The sequence below is a fragment of the Dermatophagoides farinae genome, chromosome 6, assembly GCF_024713945.1.
Source record: "Dermatophagoides farinae isolate YC_2012a chromosome 6, ASM2471394v1, whole genome shotgun sequence".
In the NCBI taxonomy this organism is placed as follows: Eukaryota; Metazoa; Arthropoda; class Arachnida; order Sarcoptiformes; family Pyroglyphidae; genus Dermatophagoides; species Dermatophagoides farinae.
In genome coordinates, this window is record NC_134682.1 from 5,110,420 (window position 1) to 5,125,548 (window position 15,129).

Here is a 15,129-nt window from a genome sequence, read left to right on the forward strand (position 1 = left end):
AAAACGCCACTTTTCAACAATCCCATTGCATTTTACTTGCATGTACAACACACACACACACACACATTACATCACATGATGTGTCTGTTGATGAAGAAATAAAGATAAGATTTTTGTGTTGTCTAATTTTTAATTTTTTCATTTTACATTGACATTCCAACTTTTTTATTTTTTTTCTATATAGTAAAAAGCAAGAAAAAAGAAAAATGAAAACGGTATATACCGATCATTGGGTAAAGAGCTGAGTTTTATCCTTGATCATCATCATCAATAACTAATTGTGCAACCTGAACGAATAGATTATCAACCATTGATTGAATCAAATTATTTCAACCATCCTCAAAAAATGACAATCATTCTATAATTGATTGATTTGAATGGATTCTAATTTAATGATGATGATGGTGAGTGGTTGTCAAAATCAAATCATCATCAATAATCAAGATTTTTTTTGACGGTCGCTAGATAGCTGGTTGAGTGATCGGTTGATTATTGCGTATTGTTACAAATATTGATGATAATGATGATCATTAATGGCGATAATAATATTGTGGTGGCTTTATTATGATTTGATCATCATATTCAACATTAATGAAATTGAATAGTTTCTTCTTTATTGGTTGGTTGGTTGGTTGGTAGTTGTCATGGGTGAATTGTTGTTGTTATTGCCGATGATATGAAACAATGATAAAGATGATAATATCTGAAATTCAAAAAAATGGCTAAAGATATGATAACAGTTAATCTTTTCATTGATATGTTGATGATAAGCAAAAAAGCTCATAATAATAATTCAGTAACTGTGAGTAGTATGGCATTCAATTTGATTTTTTCCTAATTTTTTTTTATTTTCTATTTGTCGCTTCGATCATCATCATCATCATTCATTTCGAGCGACTATCCGCACACACATCATCATCATCACCATCGATCATAAACCACCACATAGCATACATCTTCCAAAGAAAAACGTCGATCATCAATAGGCAAAAAAAATCCTAAATCCTAAATGTTCTTTATGGTTCAAAAATAGAACAAAAGCCTACAAGTTTTCATAGGAACTCTTTTTTCTTTTTTTGTTTGTTTTCAGATGTTGTTGTTTGATGATAAAATCCACAATATTTACAAATAATTTTTAAAAAATTTCCATCTTATTTATAACACATATGATCGATGTGTTATTGTTTGTATGTGTGTACAACAAATTGATCAAAATAATTAATCGGGAAAAATGTCCACCACCACCACCAACAACAACAACAATAATAATACGACGACAATGACGACTTTTTCAACGACAAATTCAACATCTAAAGGCCCGCGAAAACCGATAACATTCTATACTTCACGAACGGCACCAGCGTGTCGTGCTGTGAAAATGGTGGCAACACATTTGAATGTTCCAGTCAATGAAATTGCCTTGCGTTGTTATATCGATACACGTACGGAAAAATTTCGAAAGGTATGTTTGATTTGCTCATCTATCATTATCATGAATCTTTCTCTGAGCTGAATTTTTGTCTTTGTTTTGTAAATAGATAAATCCATGCCATACATTACCCGTAATCGATGATGATGGTTATATCCTGTGGGAATCACGTGCCATTATGCAATATCTTTGTAATGAATATGCACCAGATTCAAATCTATATCCACGTGATGCAGCTAAACGTGCAACCGTAGATCGATTATTAAATTTTGATCTTAAAACACTTAGCCATGCTGTTATGGCTGTACATTATGAATTTATGGTAAGGGAATGGATGGATGATTTGCTTTTCTAATTTTCGATATCAATCACAGTTTCCCAGTGAATATAGTTCATCGCGTGGAGAGAAATTGATTGCCGTAACGAATGCGCTAACATTATTGGAAATATTCTTGATCAATAAAAATTATGTTGCCTGTGAACATTTGACAATCGCTGATATATCGATATTGGCTAATGTTACATTATTGGAAATATCTGTTGAATTTGATTTGAGTAGCTATCCAAATATATGGCTATGGATACAAAGATTACGAAATGAACTACCGTATTATGAATGGCTCACCAAAATGGCACATGATGAATTACGTTCACTAATACAATCGGTACGTGATGCAAATGATGAATGGTCGTCGCCATTACCACGTTGTGCATTTACACCATCATTGAATAATAATGGCAATGCTAATGCTAATGCTAATGATGATTCGACATTAGCAAGTTGTTCGACCGATTGTATTGTACAACAACGAAGACAATATAAAAGATTATTTTCAAATGATGTACAAACGGATGTAGCAAGAATAATGGCCGCTGTTATACCGACATTTATTAAGAATAAGACGACAACAAAATCGATTAATAATGATGATCCTGATAAAAATCATGAATCAAATGCAATCACGAATATCAAGACCACCGAATCGATACCGAATACATCCACTACTACAGTGAAATCATTGTCACCAGTTGCTGTAAATAATTCGCCATCATGTATGCAATTCTTTTGTGATGATCGTTCATGTCTGATATCATCATTGAATAATAATGGTTCGACATCGAATACACAAATTCAATCAAATAAACATACACAACCACAACAATATACCGGTAGTAGTAATTATGGTCATGATCGAATGTTGAACATTTCCAATGTTAAATCATCATCATCACCAACATTGAATAATCATAATTATCATCATTATGATTATGATAGCAATGTCTATACAACAAAACGAATACGTTTAACAATTGAACCAAATACTGGTCATATTGAACATTTGGATTCATCACAACCATCATCATCATCGTCGTCGTCGATTCAATGACAGAAAATTATTCTTTTTTTTTATTAATAATCATCAGATCAGTGAGTGTGTACATATATTATATATTAATTAAATATATAATTTTCATATAAAAAACACATGTTAATTAATATTTCTATGAAAAATGATAATAATAATAAAATTCAATTCAATTCCATTCTTAAAAAAGTCAACCATTTAAAAATTTTCAATCATCAGGGCAGTTCTGTGTTTTTAGATTTTTTTTTTTTTTTTTTGGCATTCTCATTCAACACATTGCACATGGATTAGGAATCGAAAATTTCCTTGCTTTATCTCCAAACAATGGACACACTAATAAAGATAATGATCGATGATGATAAAAATTGATGATGATATGAGGCGGCGCCACTTATATAGAAACCAACATCACAAGCCGGTGGACAAACAATGTTGACCGATTCTGATAATTCTATCATCGTTTGATTTGTACCCAATTTATTATTCGCCTGACATACATAAATACCGAATAGACGTTTTTCAATCCTTCGTACACGTAATGTTGTATCGATGAATTCATCGGTACGTACAAAAGTATTGATCTGATAATGTTGATTATCATTAATGACTTGACCATCTTTATACCATTGAATCGATGGCGATGGAAATGCTTCAATGTGACAATGTAGATCGGCATCATATTGTAAAGCTTGTTTCACTAATGATCGTCCAGCTCGTACGAACGGTGGAAATTCTACTTCGACACCAATATTACGACGTGCCCCTTGTCCAACACCGTTATCTGCAACACAATAATATGTTCCACGATCATCTTTAGTCACATGATCAATGGTAAGATTATTGCCCTTGTAGAAAGCCATCTGATTCGGTAGAAGACGATTTTTTTCCCGTCGCCAACTAATCATTGGTGTTGGGTAACCGGATGCATAACATTTTAATGTAACACGTTCACCAACAGCCGTTATAACCGACCGGGTGGAATTATCTGCTATAACCGGTGGTATACGTACAATAACCGGTACATCGGCCCATATTTTCGTATTCACTGCTGTTGTTATTTCACAACGATAAATACCGACATCAATTTCTTGAATTTTTTCAATCAATAATGTATATGTTGAATCCCGATCATCATACAGGATTTGATGACGATTACTTGGTATTATTATCGATTGTCCTTTCGATATGAATACTTGTTCTTGATCAGCCGATGGACTTAGCTTTGTCCAGGCAACCGGATAACTTTCAGCATCTTGTGCCTGACATTTCAATTCGAGATTATCACCAATATTGACCACTTTATCTTTACTAATGAATGATATCGTTGGATTACGTTGTGCATTGATTAGTGAAAATGAATCAAACCAAGCCAAGATGATCAATACCGGGATTGTGGTAAACATTGTGAACATTTTTTACAATCACAACAATCCCTCGTTTTTTGTTGGTAGTGGAAACAAATATACCATATACTAGAACGATTGGAATGCAACGGAATTTACCTGCAAGTGTTGTATTGGACAGTAGTCAAAACCCATCAAAACAATTCAAACGAATTCGTGTAGCATCCAATGCATGAATGGATACCTGCTCAATACTATGAACATCGAAATGAACCACTACTAAATTATCATAGCACAACGCACAATACACACACACACTTATCATCCAGGTAAATCTACAGGCTAAAGCTAGGTAGGTTGTTATGGCAAAATGTTTCAAACAACCGAACAAACGTCAAAACATATGTGCAATTTGGTTTTTATTTTTTACCATTATTTATTCATTTATATGAAAATCAATCAGAATAAATGAAGTGTTTTGTGTCTTGAAATTCGATCCAATAGAACCATGTGTAATGATATTTTTAAACAAATTTAAAAAAAACGGAAAAAATTAATGGCGAAAGAGACTATCTTTCTTCAGATGAAAATTTAAAAACAGTATTAATTAAATGATGATACTGTGTATGTGTTAGGTAGTTTATGGCCAAATGTATGTGTGTGTGTGTGTGTGTGTGTGGGTGAAAAAGAATGGATAATAAAATATATAGTGATGGTAACGAATGATTTGCTTCTTATTCACTGTTCTTGTTCCTGTTCTTTAGATTTTTGCAATAAAAATTTTGCCAAAAATTCCAATGGTTTTGGTGGTCGTTCTTTAGCCAATAATGATAGGCCACTCAATAATGATGGTACAACGGTTGCATCCATATATTGTCGTATAGGAAGTTTGCTTAGATCGCATTTATTCTTTTTGGTGGATGATGGTGGTGCTGGTTGCTGTTGATTTTCTTTATTAGCAGCTGCTGTTGCATCACTGGTACCAGATTTATTGTTGCTGCTAATCTTATTGTTTTGTTCATTATTTGCAGCCGATTCACTTGTAGAATTATTTGTGACAGTTGTCGATTTTTCGTCATTCGATTTGACATTCGTTTGTGAATCACCACCACCACCAGCACCAATTTGTTGAGTTTTCGCATCAACGATTTTCATTTCAGATGATGGCTGCTGTTGTATATTATTATTGGTATTAGATTCCTCTTCTTGTTTAACAGTTACAGATGTTTCTTTTGCGGTTTCAGCAGAGATGACATCTTTTGATTCCTGTTTAATTTTTCAAAATAAACAAATTAATCATAATCATAATAATCATAATGTTACATTATCCGATTCCAAACTTACATCAACGTCCATTTTCTCTTCACCTTTTGTCGTTGTTGTCGATCTTTCTTCTTCAATTTCAGTTTTTGTATCGCTTTCTGTTGCTGATTTTATTTCCGAATTTTTCGAAACATCTGCTGCTACTTGTTCATTGGTTGATGAAGATTCAACTTCAACTTTCGTTTCAGAAGCAGCAGCAACAGTGGTATTGTCATCGGCCGTTACATTTTTATTATCAACTGAATCGGACATGATTGATTAGTTGTATGAGTGAGAGATAATTCTGATAAAAGTAATGGTCAAAAAGAAATTGATTGAAAAATTAAGCAAAAATTTGACAAGACTAGCAAGCGCGAAATATTGATCGAAGAAAAAAAATGCCTCGCTACCATAAAATACACACTTGATTGTGAAACTCACACAAAGACCGGGCTCATTAATCTGCTCATCACCAACGGCCACAATTTTGTACGCATGACAATTTCGAATAATCAAATAAAATGTTTGAACCTTTCATAAACACTAGTGCATAGTGATTGACACATGCGTATTTCTTAATGTCAAATAGCATTGTTTTTTTGACAATTTTTATTTTCAGAAAATGAATTTATCAACATTGTTAATAATATAATTAATAATTCCGCATTATGTCTGCAATGGGTTTGGTTTTTTAGGTGTGTATCATCATGTGTCATCATGAATCATAAAACAAAAAGATGTATTTATGTTTATTGAGTCATTGTTTATTATATTCATTATATGGTGGTTGATGTTTAAAAACTTGAGCCATAAAAAAACATAATCTAAGTTGCCATATACTACGAAACAATGATGAATCAATTACTTAACAGAGAACAAGATCAATTCAAATCGAAATTACACTAATGACTTTTGATTTGATTATTTCCAATAGCAATGTTTTGTTTATTTTTAATTTAATCCTGTTTATTACTATTTTTTTTTATTATTAATTTTTTCTAAAATTGCATTAACAATCAATTTTCAATAGTTTATAAATGAACGTTTCAACGATCAAGTATTAAATATCGGGTCTGTTGCTTATAAATTAAAGGATTATCGAAAATTGAATCCATTTTTGTTTTGTCAAGGTAAATGATTCATAATTTGATTGCGTTGCAAAATGTCACTGTTGTTGGCATATAGAAACTGACGTCGTATCTATTTAATCTGAATATCCATAGCGACCTGTAAATATAGGAAATTATTGATTGATCCTTATTCATAGTTGCAAAAAATTTAATATAAAATATCATCATCATCATCATCGTCAGAGAATGATTTAACATTGTTGCTGCTGTGCAAAACCCCAATCAAATCATCCCACAAAAAAAATTTAAAAAAATAAAATTCGAAAGCCACCCATCATCTTGGGCGTGATCAATCGACCGTATCGTTGATCAAAACGTCATTGTTTGAAACTTGAATTTACATTGAACACCCATTTATTTTTCTTTTCTATTTAACTTTACTATTCTTTAGCAATAGACAAAAATTATGTCATCCACAAGTACGGTATCGACAAAATCATCAAATTCATCAACTGCCGGTCCTGAAACTCATCTACTATCTAATCGTAGACAACATCGTCAAAACGAAGGTTCAGCAATGCATCTTTATTTGAAACAAATGTTTATTTTATTATGGAAATCATGGATAGTACGTCGTGTGCATTATATATCAACATTTTTCGAATTGGTCAGTCCAATTTTATTGATATTTTTATTTACATACATCTATTCAAATACAAATATGAAATTTGGAAAACCAAATGATAATTCAAACAATGACAATGATGAACCTGGCAAATTATTGGCTACACTTGACGATGATGGTACAATGAAACCGGCACATCGTTTCCGTAATCCAATTCATGTAATCGATTTTATCGCCGCAATGCCAATTACTAAAAAGATTTATTATACACCGGATAATCAACAAACACGACGTTTATTACAAACATTGGTCGCGTCATTGATGAATCTTCCAGTGGAAATTACAGATGACAAAGGTGAAATAATAAAAACAAAAGTCATACCAATGGATAACGTAACAGCAATTTCGAATCAAATGCAAAATGATTTGATCAATAGTACCATGTTCGATTTTGATCCAACAATATTGGGTTTGAATTTTCGGGAAATTGATCTAAAAAATGCTCATCTTGATTATGAATTATTGTTGCCGGCAAAATTAACAGCGCGAATCAGTTTGAATGCCTATCCAAACAAAATAACTCAAGCACCAAAAGATTATGTAGACCCGTGGATGATACCTCTTATCGATTTAACAAGTCGTATAAATAGAGAATTTGTTCGCCAATATTCCAATATGACGATTGAATTGAATCAATTACGATTGATGCGTATGCCATATCCAGCATATCGTGATCCAAAAGTATCTGAATTTTCCGTGTTCGATTTACTGGCATTGTTTATATTGATATCGTATACGGTGTTTGTACCATTGATTGTCAAACGTATAACAGATGAAAAATCAAGCAAATCCAAAGAACTATTACGTATGATTGGTATGGCCGATTCAGTATTCTGGACCACTCATTTTATCAACTATTTTATCATTATTTTGATTCATGCACTTTCTATTACGATTGCACTGGTTTGTTTCCAGAATCCAATGATTGTTCGTTCATCATTGTTGTTATTTTTCATCACATTCATAATGTTTGGAGTGCAATTGGTAATGTTTTCTATGCTAATCACGACCGTATTCAATAGGTGAGTTATCTGAATATAATTATCAATCACAGTGTACAATTTGAATGACATTCGAATCTATTGAATCTATTTAGACCCGTGTTGGCTGTAATTGTCACAACAATCCTATGGTTAACAATCAGTGTAATTATCTTTCGTGGTTGGGTACCATCGATCAATGGCGATACTGTCGGTAATACATGTTTCACTATTCGATTTTTTCTATCAATGTTACCGATGGGATCGATTATGTGGTTCATATCAATACTGGGAATATTTGAAAGTTTTGATCAAAGTCTTACATTCGAAACAATTAATTCGACCACAATTGGATATGGCGATCTAACCACATTGATAGTGATGATTTCAGTTTTTATTTCTTATTTCCTATATGCATTCCTTATCTGGTATCTGGACAGTGTTTGGCCATTTCAATATGGTGTGCCAAAACATCCATGGTTTTTATTTGAACCATCATATTGGCGTCCAATAAAAAATAAATCCTCTATGAACGATGATCGACCTGAATTGAATGAACAAGCATTTGAACCAGATCCTATTGGCCTCCAATCAGCTATTGAAGTTCGTAATATAACAAAAACATTTTCCGGTAATAAAATCGCCGTCGATAATATATGGTTTAACATTTATAATCATCAATTGACCGTATTACTTGGTCATAATGGTGCCGGTAAATCAACCACAATGAATATGATAACCGGAATTTATCCTGCAACGGCCGGTAATATCTACGTTAATGGTTATAATGTATTCACACAGACACGTTTGGCAAGACAAAGTATTGGCCTTTGTACTCAAGAAAATATTATATTTCCCGAATTGACAGTGTTTCAACATTTAAAATTGTTTGCCATATTGAAAAATGCTAAATTTACTAATGTTTATCAAGAAGTGCAACGTATATTGAATCTATTACAATTATCGGATAAATGCAATGTAAAAGCATCTGGTTTATCCGGTGGTATGAAACGTAAACTACAACTTGGTATGGCATTGATTGGACCTACCGAAATATTAATATTGGATGAACCAACATCTGGTCTTGATCCAGAAGCACGTCGTGTCATATGGGATTTACTTATTTCATTACGTCGTGAGAAGACAATTCTGTTGACCACTCATTATATGGAAGAAGCAGATGTAAGTTTTTTCTTCATTTATTTCGTTGTGTGTATCTGAAATTGTCTTTTGATTTCTGCCTAGGTGTTGGGCGATCGTATTGCCATAATGAGTCATGGTCGAATTCGCTGTTGTGGTACGCCATTTTTCCTGAAAAATGCCTTCGGTACCGGTTATCAACTTCGTATTGAAAAACAATCTGCCCACTTTAATTCGAAAGGTTTCCTTTCCATCATTTCTCACTATGCACCAACAGTGAGCCTAAAATCAGAAATGGAATCCGAAGTAATCTATGCATTTAATCAGAAAAATGTCCAACATAGTAATAGTAGGCAAAAAGAATCATCGGACCAAATTGATAAAAATGATGATGATAATGATGATGATGAAAAAAAACAATTAATTCGACAGTTCCCACCACTTTTTCGAGATTTGGAAAATAATCTTAAAGAATATGGAATCAATTCATTTGGTTTGTCGTATTCAACATTGGAAGATGTATTCCTAGCCGTTGAGGATGATGATACAATCCTAGAATCAGAACTTTCCAAGCTTGGCCGTCTAAAGAATCATCGTCTTAATGGTGATGATAAAAATGATCAGTCCCCAAAACAACCAAGTTTAACACCAAAATCCGAAATGGTCACTGGTTTTAGTCTAATTGTGAATCAATTTTTGGCTCTATTTTTGAAACGATTTCATTATGCTCGACGTTATTGGCAAATGGTCGTTCTACAATTGGTTGTACCAATTTTAATATTCTTTGTGGCTATGCGTATCACTGCTATATTCACTCGTTTAAATTTGCAGACAAAATTTGATCCTATTGCAATGAAAACTGAACAACTATATGGACCAGATACGGAATCATATTATCAAGGTGGAAAAACGTTATATCGATCATATGAACGTATTTTTTCTGATCGTGACCATGGTCATGTTACCTTTGTTGGTGATTTGAATTCACCCGTATCGTATGAAGATTTTATCATTAATCAAAATGATAATAATATTGGACAATTTGTACAAAAAGTTCTTTTTGGAATGCAAGATGATGGAACAAAAGAACCTTATAAAATCTGGTTCAATAATGAACAAACTTATTCTGCTTGGTTATCTGAAAAAACATTTTTTGATTCACTTCTCGAAATGAATAGTCCACAAGATACGAAATCAAAAGTTGGCATCGACATGACTTTGCAACCGATAATGATTGAAACACAAATGAATGGACAATCACAATCGATGATATTATCATTAGTAACCTCGATAATGTCATGGTTGATTACATGTCTCATTTTGTTACCGATTGCATTTCCATTTTTGGCAGCATCATATGTTCTTTATCCGATTAAAGAACGAACCTCGAAATCAAAATTATTACAAATGATGTCTGGTGTATCACCAACGATATTCTGGCTAAGTCAATTTGTATTCGATTTAGTCTATCATTTAGTGGCCATATCGGTTCTCTACCTATTTATCTATCTATTCGATTCGGATAAAGTGTTTTTCGATACTAGTTCCAAATCTTCAGGTATGTTTAGCACATTATTTTAAACATTTAAACATTCTTAAATATTTTTCAATCTATCCTCCCCCCATTACCACCACCTACTACACAGCTGAAGTGTTGTTTGTCATTTTATTTGTATTTGGTATCGCTACAATACCATTGGCATATTTTTTCGCCTACATTTTCGATGTTCATTCATCCGGATTCACATTCGTGGTCATCATGTTTTTAATCATGGGCCTGATTGCCAATTTATTCTGGAGCATTTTGGATATTTTTGTCAATAATGCTGGTGTTGAACTTTCATCATTGTATTTAGATTGGACACAATCAGTATTACCGATTATTCGATTCATACCGATATTTTCAATGTTATTTGGCTATCAAAAACTGTACAAAGCAAACATGTTTGTAAAAATGTGTAAAACATTGCCCAGTGAAGAGTTAGGCCACATATGTAATTCGACCGAGGACCTTGGAAGCATGACAAAAATGGTGCTAGGATGTTGTCCAAATCGTTGTAGCAAAGATGATTCCTGCTATGATTCTGGTAGTTTTTCATTTGGAAAATTTGGTTCTGGTCCCGAAATCTATTCATTACTAGGATCTGGTCTACTTTTTATGGTATTGATCATTTTATATGAAAATTTTCAACAATATGCACGTAAATATTTCGTACGTTCAATTGAAAATCTAGTGTACAGAATATTTCGACGAAATCGACCACAGCCCATACAATTGGCAGCTATTGAAGATTCTGATGTTTGTCGAGAAAAAGAACGTATCGCATCGATTCTAAATGATCCAGTTCAACGTGAAAATTCTGACCTATTGATCGTACATGAATTGACCAAACATTTTGGTTCGTTCACCGCTGTCGATCATCTTAGTTTCGGTGTACGTCATGATGAATGTTTTGGATTGTTGGGTATTAATGGTGCTGGTAAAACTACAACATTTTCAATGTTAACTGGTGATCTATTTCCAAGTGATGGTAATGCCTATATGGAGGGCAAAATCAATGTGATCAACAATTTGTGCCGATTTCAGCAAAACATTGGTTATTGCCCACAATTCGATGCATTATTGGATAATTTAACCGGAGTGGAAACACTTCAATTGATGGGTGCACTACGTGGTATTCCATTTCGACGACTAACAACCGAAGTTAATGATCTGATTCGAATGGTTGATCTACAAACACATGCAAGCAAACGAACCGAAACATATAGTGGCGGTAACAAACGAAAATTATCAATTGCTGTATCGTTGATTGGTAATCCACGATTATTGTTTCTGGATGAACCGACTGCTGGTGTTGATCCAAGTGCAAGAAGAAAGATATGGCGCACACTTGAGCTTATTCGTAATCATTTCAATAGTGTTATCATATTGACATCACACTCGATGGAAGAATGTGAAGCACTTTGTTCCCGGATAGCCATCATGGTTGGTGGACGTTTCCGTTGTCTTGGATCCACACAACATTTACGTGCAAAATATGGACAAGGATACACGATCTTGATTCGTTTGAAACGTAAACATGAAATGAGTGATTATGCTGATCAATGTCAACAACGAATCGTTGCAGCCATACCATCGGCACAATTAAGTGATCATCATCAATGCTTAATGACATATCAGATTGCCGATAAATCGATTCGATGGTCCGAATTATTTGAAATAATGGCCCAATTAGATGAAGAATTACGATTCGAAGATTATATTATATCCGATACAACATTGGAAAATATTTTCATTTTGTTCGCAAGAAATCAACAACGAACTCAACAACAACTACAACTACAAAAGATGCAATCAGTCACTAATAAAGATAATAAGAAGGATTAATCATGTAAAAATAGTCACACCTGCTGTGGAGATTGTTTCTATTGATATTTTGTTGTTTGTTTGGCGGCAACAAAACAAAAACAAAAAAGTGATATATCATTATTATTATTATTATTATTACCATTACTATTTTGATTAAAAGACAAATTAATGATAATGATGATGATGATGATGCAAATAATAAATTTTCTTTTTGTATGGTTAATCGATACTTGTTTCTGGTTTCGATACAAGTAAGAATAGTCTATTCTGTATATCTTTATACATTTCATCGACAAAATAACCACCGAATAGTATCAGTGATTCAGGTGTTGCCACTAATGAATAATAATTGAATGCATTTGGTGCCACTGTATAATCCATTGAACGTATGGGACGAAGTTTTCGTATTCTTCGGTGACTAATCACCTCTGTAATGTCTAGTAGATGTAATTGTAATGTAATTTTTTGTGTTACATTATAATTGCGATTCATTGTTATTGGTGAATATTGTCGTTGATTCTCATTATTCAAACGGTTGGCTGCGTTATTACGATAGATTCGATCTTCATAATAACGTTTATAATAATCCAATTTTTCAATACGACGTTCATGTAAAATTGAACGTTTATCCACTGGATGTACTGGATTCGATGTTGATGTTGTAATCAAAGTATTATTATTCATTGCATTGGCTGGTTGCGATATTATGGGTGGTGCTGGTGGTTGACTGAACATGGCATGTTTTGTTGATTTTGATTCATAAAAATATCGATTTTTCACCGATAAATAAGCCAATAAACGATTGTTAATGATACAGATATTGCCACATTTGAGATCAGGTTCAACATTTGATAAATCAATGGGTTGCCATTGCCATGGTGTTTGATTATTATCATTATTATTATGGTGACCACTGCTACCATTATTATCATTATCATCATCAGCGTCATTAGCGTCATCGGCCATTTGTCGACATTCCAGACAATTTGGCCATTGTTGACAACGGCCAGTACGTTTTAATAGGGATGCAGAAGGTGATGCTTGTTGTGAATAATTTGATACATGACTTATATACAATATATGATGATCATCCATTATGAATGAATTTGGTATGGCACGTGTACGACTACAGAATAATTCTTTAGCTGATTGTAATATCATTGCCGGTGTGGCCATTGGTGGAATGACACGTGCAGAATTGAATAATAATGCTGTTGGCATAGGTCCTACTGTACGTTGACAACGCCAACAATGTTTTCGTAAATCGAATACAAATAAGGAGGCTGCTGCATCGCTACCATCGATAGGGCGCTCATTAACGAAGCTATGGCCATTACAAGCAATGATTAGTTCATCACCAACAATTGTTGCCGTGTGATGACAGGATTTCAATTCGATCGAACCGTTAATCTGGATTAGTGTCCATCGATTTGATTGAATATCGAATAAATGTATTGTTTTGAGAAGACGATCACGATCATCAAATGTTGGTGGCTGTAGTTTATCGTTGAAAACAATTCCACCAAACAGTACGAGATATTGTTTACGGATTTGGACACCGTTACCATTATTTTCATGACAATTGTATAGAGATAATGAGCCAAACAAACGTGGTAGTGGCAAAGTTCCTTCGGCAACAATTCGTGACCAATGTTTGCTTGTCGTATCGAAACGCCAAAGATCATTATACGTAGTGGTCAATGATACACATCCACCATAAACATACATGTAATTGTCAACATAACAAGCCAGATGATGAAGTCTTGGTGACATTCGTGGAATTGTTCGTAATTTTTTCGATGAATTTAGATTCAATTCGTATTTGAATTCGGCATTGGCTGCTGTTGATTTCTGCGATTGATGTTGATTACAATATTTGACTTGTTCTTTTACGGCAACCCATTGCACACGATAATTGGTTAGATTAATGAAAAAATTACGATCCGCTCGTGACAGATATTCTATAAACGGAAACAGGTTTAATCAATTGAATTTAATGAAGTGATCATAAAGAATTTACCTTGAATTAAAGAATACCAATGACGAGATACAAGTCGAATTTGTAATAATTGATAATAGGTTAATTGACTTAGAATAAATTCAATGGCCAACGTTGGTAGATTTTCAATAGTTGTTTGTGACTTGGATTTTTTCGAATCAATAATGATTGAACAAGATTCTCCGGAAGAATTTCCTCCCATCTTTTCTTATGTTGCAAATATCATAGCCAATATGAATGTGAATAGATCAAATTATCAGATGCACATGGCTATCCATCGATCCAACTTGCTCAAAATTATAATCAGATTTTTTTAGATGGCCAAATTTGAATTCAAAGAATCAATCTCTGTCATGACATATGGTGTGTATGATTTAATTTGTATAATAATTTATCCTACTCAATACATTGGATACATTGAAATGAATGTACGCATGCGCGCTC

At 33.4% G+C, this 15,129-nt stretch overlaps 5 protein-coding genes across 10 annotated transcripts; 2 read left to right on the forward strand and 3 right to left on the reverse strand.

Moving 5' to 3' along the window:
• The first annotated feature begins 13 nt into the window (after window positions 1-13).
• On the forward strand, window positions 14-2,985 carry LOC124493887 (uncharacterized). 2 transcript variants are annotated; one of them, XM_075732178.1, is made up of 5 exons: window positions 14-404; window positions 466-802; window positions 950-1,462; window positions 1,539-1,751; window positions 1,804-2,985. In XM_075732178.1, exons 3-5 carry the CDS (start codon window positions 1,232-1,234, stop codon window positions 2,815-2,817), a joined length of 1,458 nt encoding a protein of 485 aa, XP_075588293.1. In that variant the 5' UTR covers window positions 14-404; window positions 466-802; window positions 950-1,231; the 3' UTR covers window positions 2,818-2,985. The 2 variants fall into 2 exon arrangements, with proteins under 2 accessions (XP_075588293.1, XP_046912958.1); XM_047057002.2 differs by having other exon boundaries at window positions 81-404; window positions 470-802.
• On the reverse strand, window positions 2,810-4,451 carry LOC124493889 (lachesin). The gene has a single exon (XM_047057005.2). The coding sequence runs from the start codon at window positions 4,206-4,208 to the stop codon at window positions 3,108-3,110; it is 1,101 nt and encodes a 366-aa protein (XP_046912961.1). The 5' UTR covers window positions 4,209-4,451; the 3' UTR covers window positions 2,810-3,107.
• Window positions 4,452-4,543: 92 nt separating this feature from the next.
• Window positions 4,544-5,867, reverse strand: LOC124493895 (uncharacterized). Its single transcript, XM_047057011.2, has 2 exons — window positions 5,484-5,867; window positions 4,544-5,405 (listed from the first exon to the last, which is right to left on the reverse strand). Exons 1-2 carry the CDS (start codon window positions 5,712-5,714, stop codon window positions 4,878-4,880), a joined length of 759 nt encoding a protein of 252 aa, XP_046912967.2. The 5' UTR covers window positions 5,715-5,867; the 3' UTR covers window positions 4,544-4,877.
• Window positions 5,868-6,014: 147 nt separating this feature from the next.
• LOC124493874 (phospholipid-transporting ATPase ABCA3) lies at window positions 6,015-12,906 on the forward strand. 4 transcript variants are annotated; one of them, XM_047056987.2, is made up of 6 exons: window positions 6,047-6,136; window positions 6,472-6,571; window positions 6,963-8,218; window positions 8,293-9,358; window positions 9,422-10,874; window positions 10,963-12,906. In XM_047056987.2, the coding sequence occupies exons 3-6, from the start codon at window positions 6,978-6,980 to the stop codon at window positions 12,702-12,704; spliced, it is 5,502 nt and encodes a 1,833-aa protein (XP_046912943.2). In that variant the 5' UTR covers window positions 6,047-6,136; window positions 6,472-6,571; window positions 6,963-6,977; the 3' UTR covers window positions 12,705-12,906. The 4 variants fall into 4 exon arrangements, with proteins under 4 accessions (XP_046912945.2, XP_046912943.2, XP_046912941.2 ...); XM_047056989.2 differs by lacking the exon at window positions 6,472-6,571 and having other exon boundaries at window positions 6,015-6,136; XM_047056985.2 differs by lacking the exon at window positions 6,047-6,136 and having other exon boundaries at window positions 6,171-6,571.
• Fbxo42 (F-box protein 42) lies at window positions 12,788-15,068 on the reverse strand. 2 transcript variants are annotated; one of them, XM_075732175.1, is made up of 3 exons: window positions 14,707-15,067; window positions 13,292-14,647; window positions 12,788-13,123 (listed from the first exon to the last, which is right to left on the reverse strand). In XM_075732175.1, exons 1-3 carry the CDS (start codon window positions 14,885-14,887, stop codon window positions 12,906-12,908), a joined length of 1,755 nt encoding a protein of 584 aa, XP_075588290.1. In that variant the 5' UTR covers window positions 14,888-15,067; the 3' UTR covers window positions 12,788-12,905. The 2 variants fall into 2 exon arrangements, with proteins under 2 accessions (XP_075588290.1, XP_046912955.1); XM_047056999.2 differs by having other exon boundaries at window positions 12,788-14,647; window positions 14,707-15,068.
• Window positions 15,069-15,129: the final 61 nt, after the last annotated feature.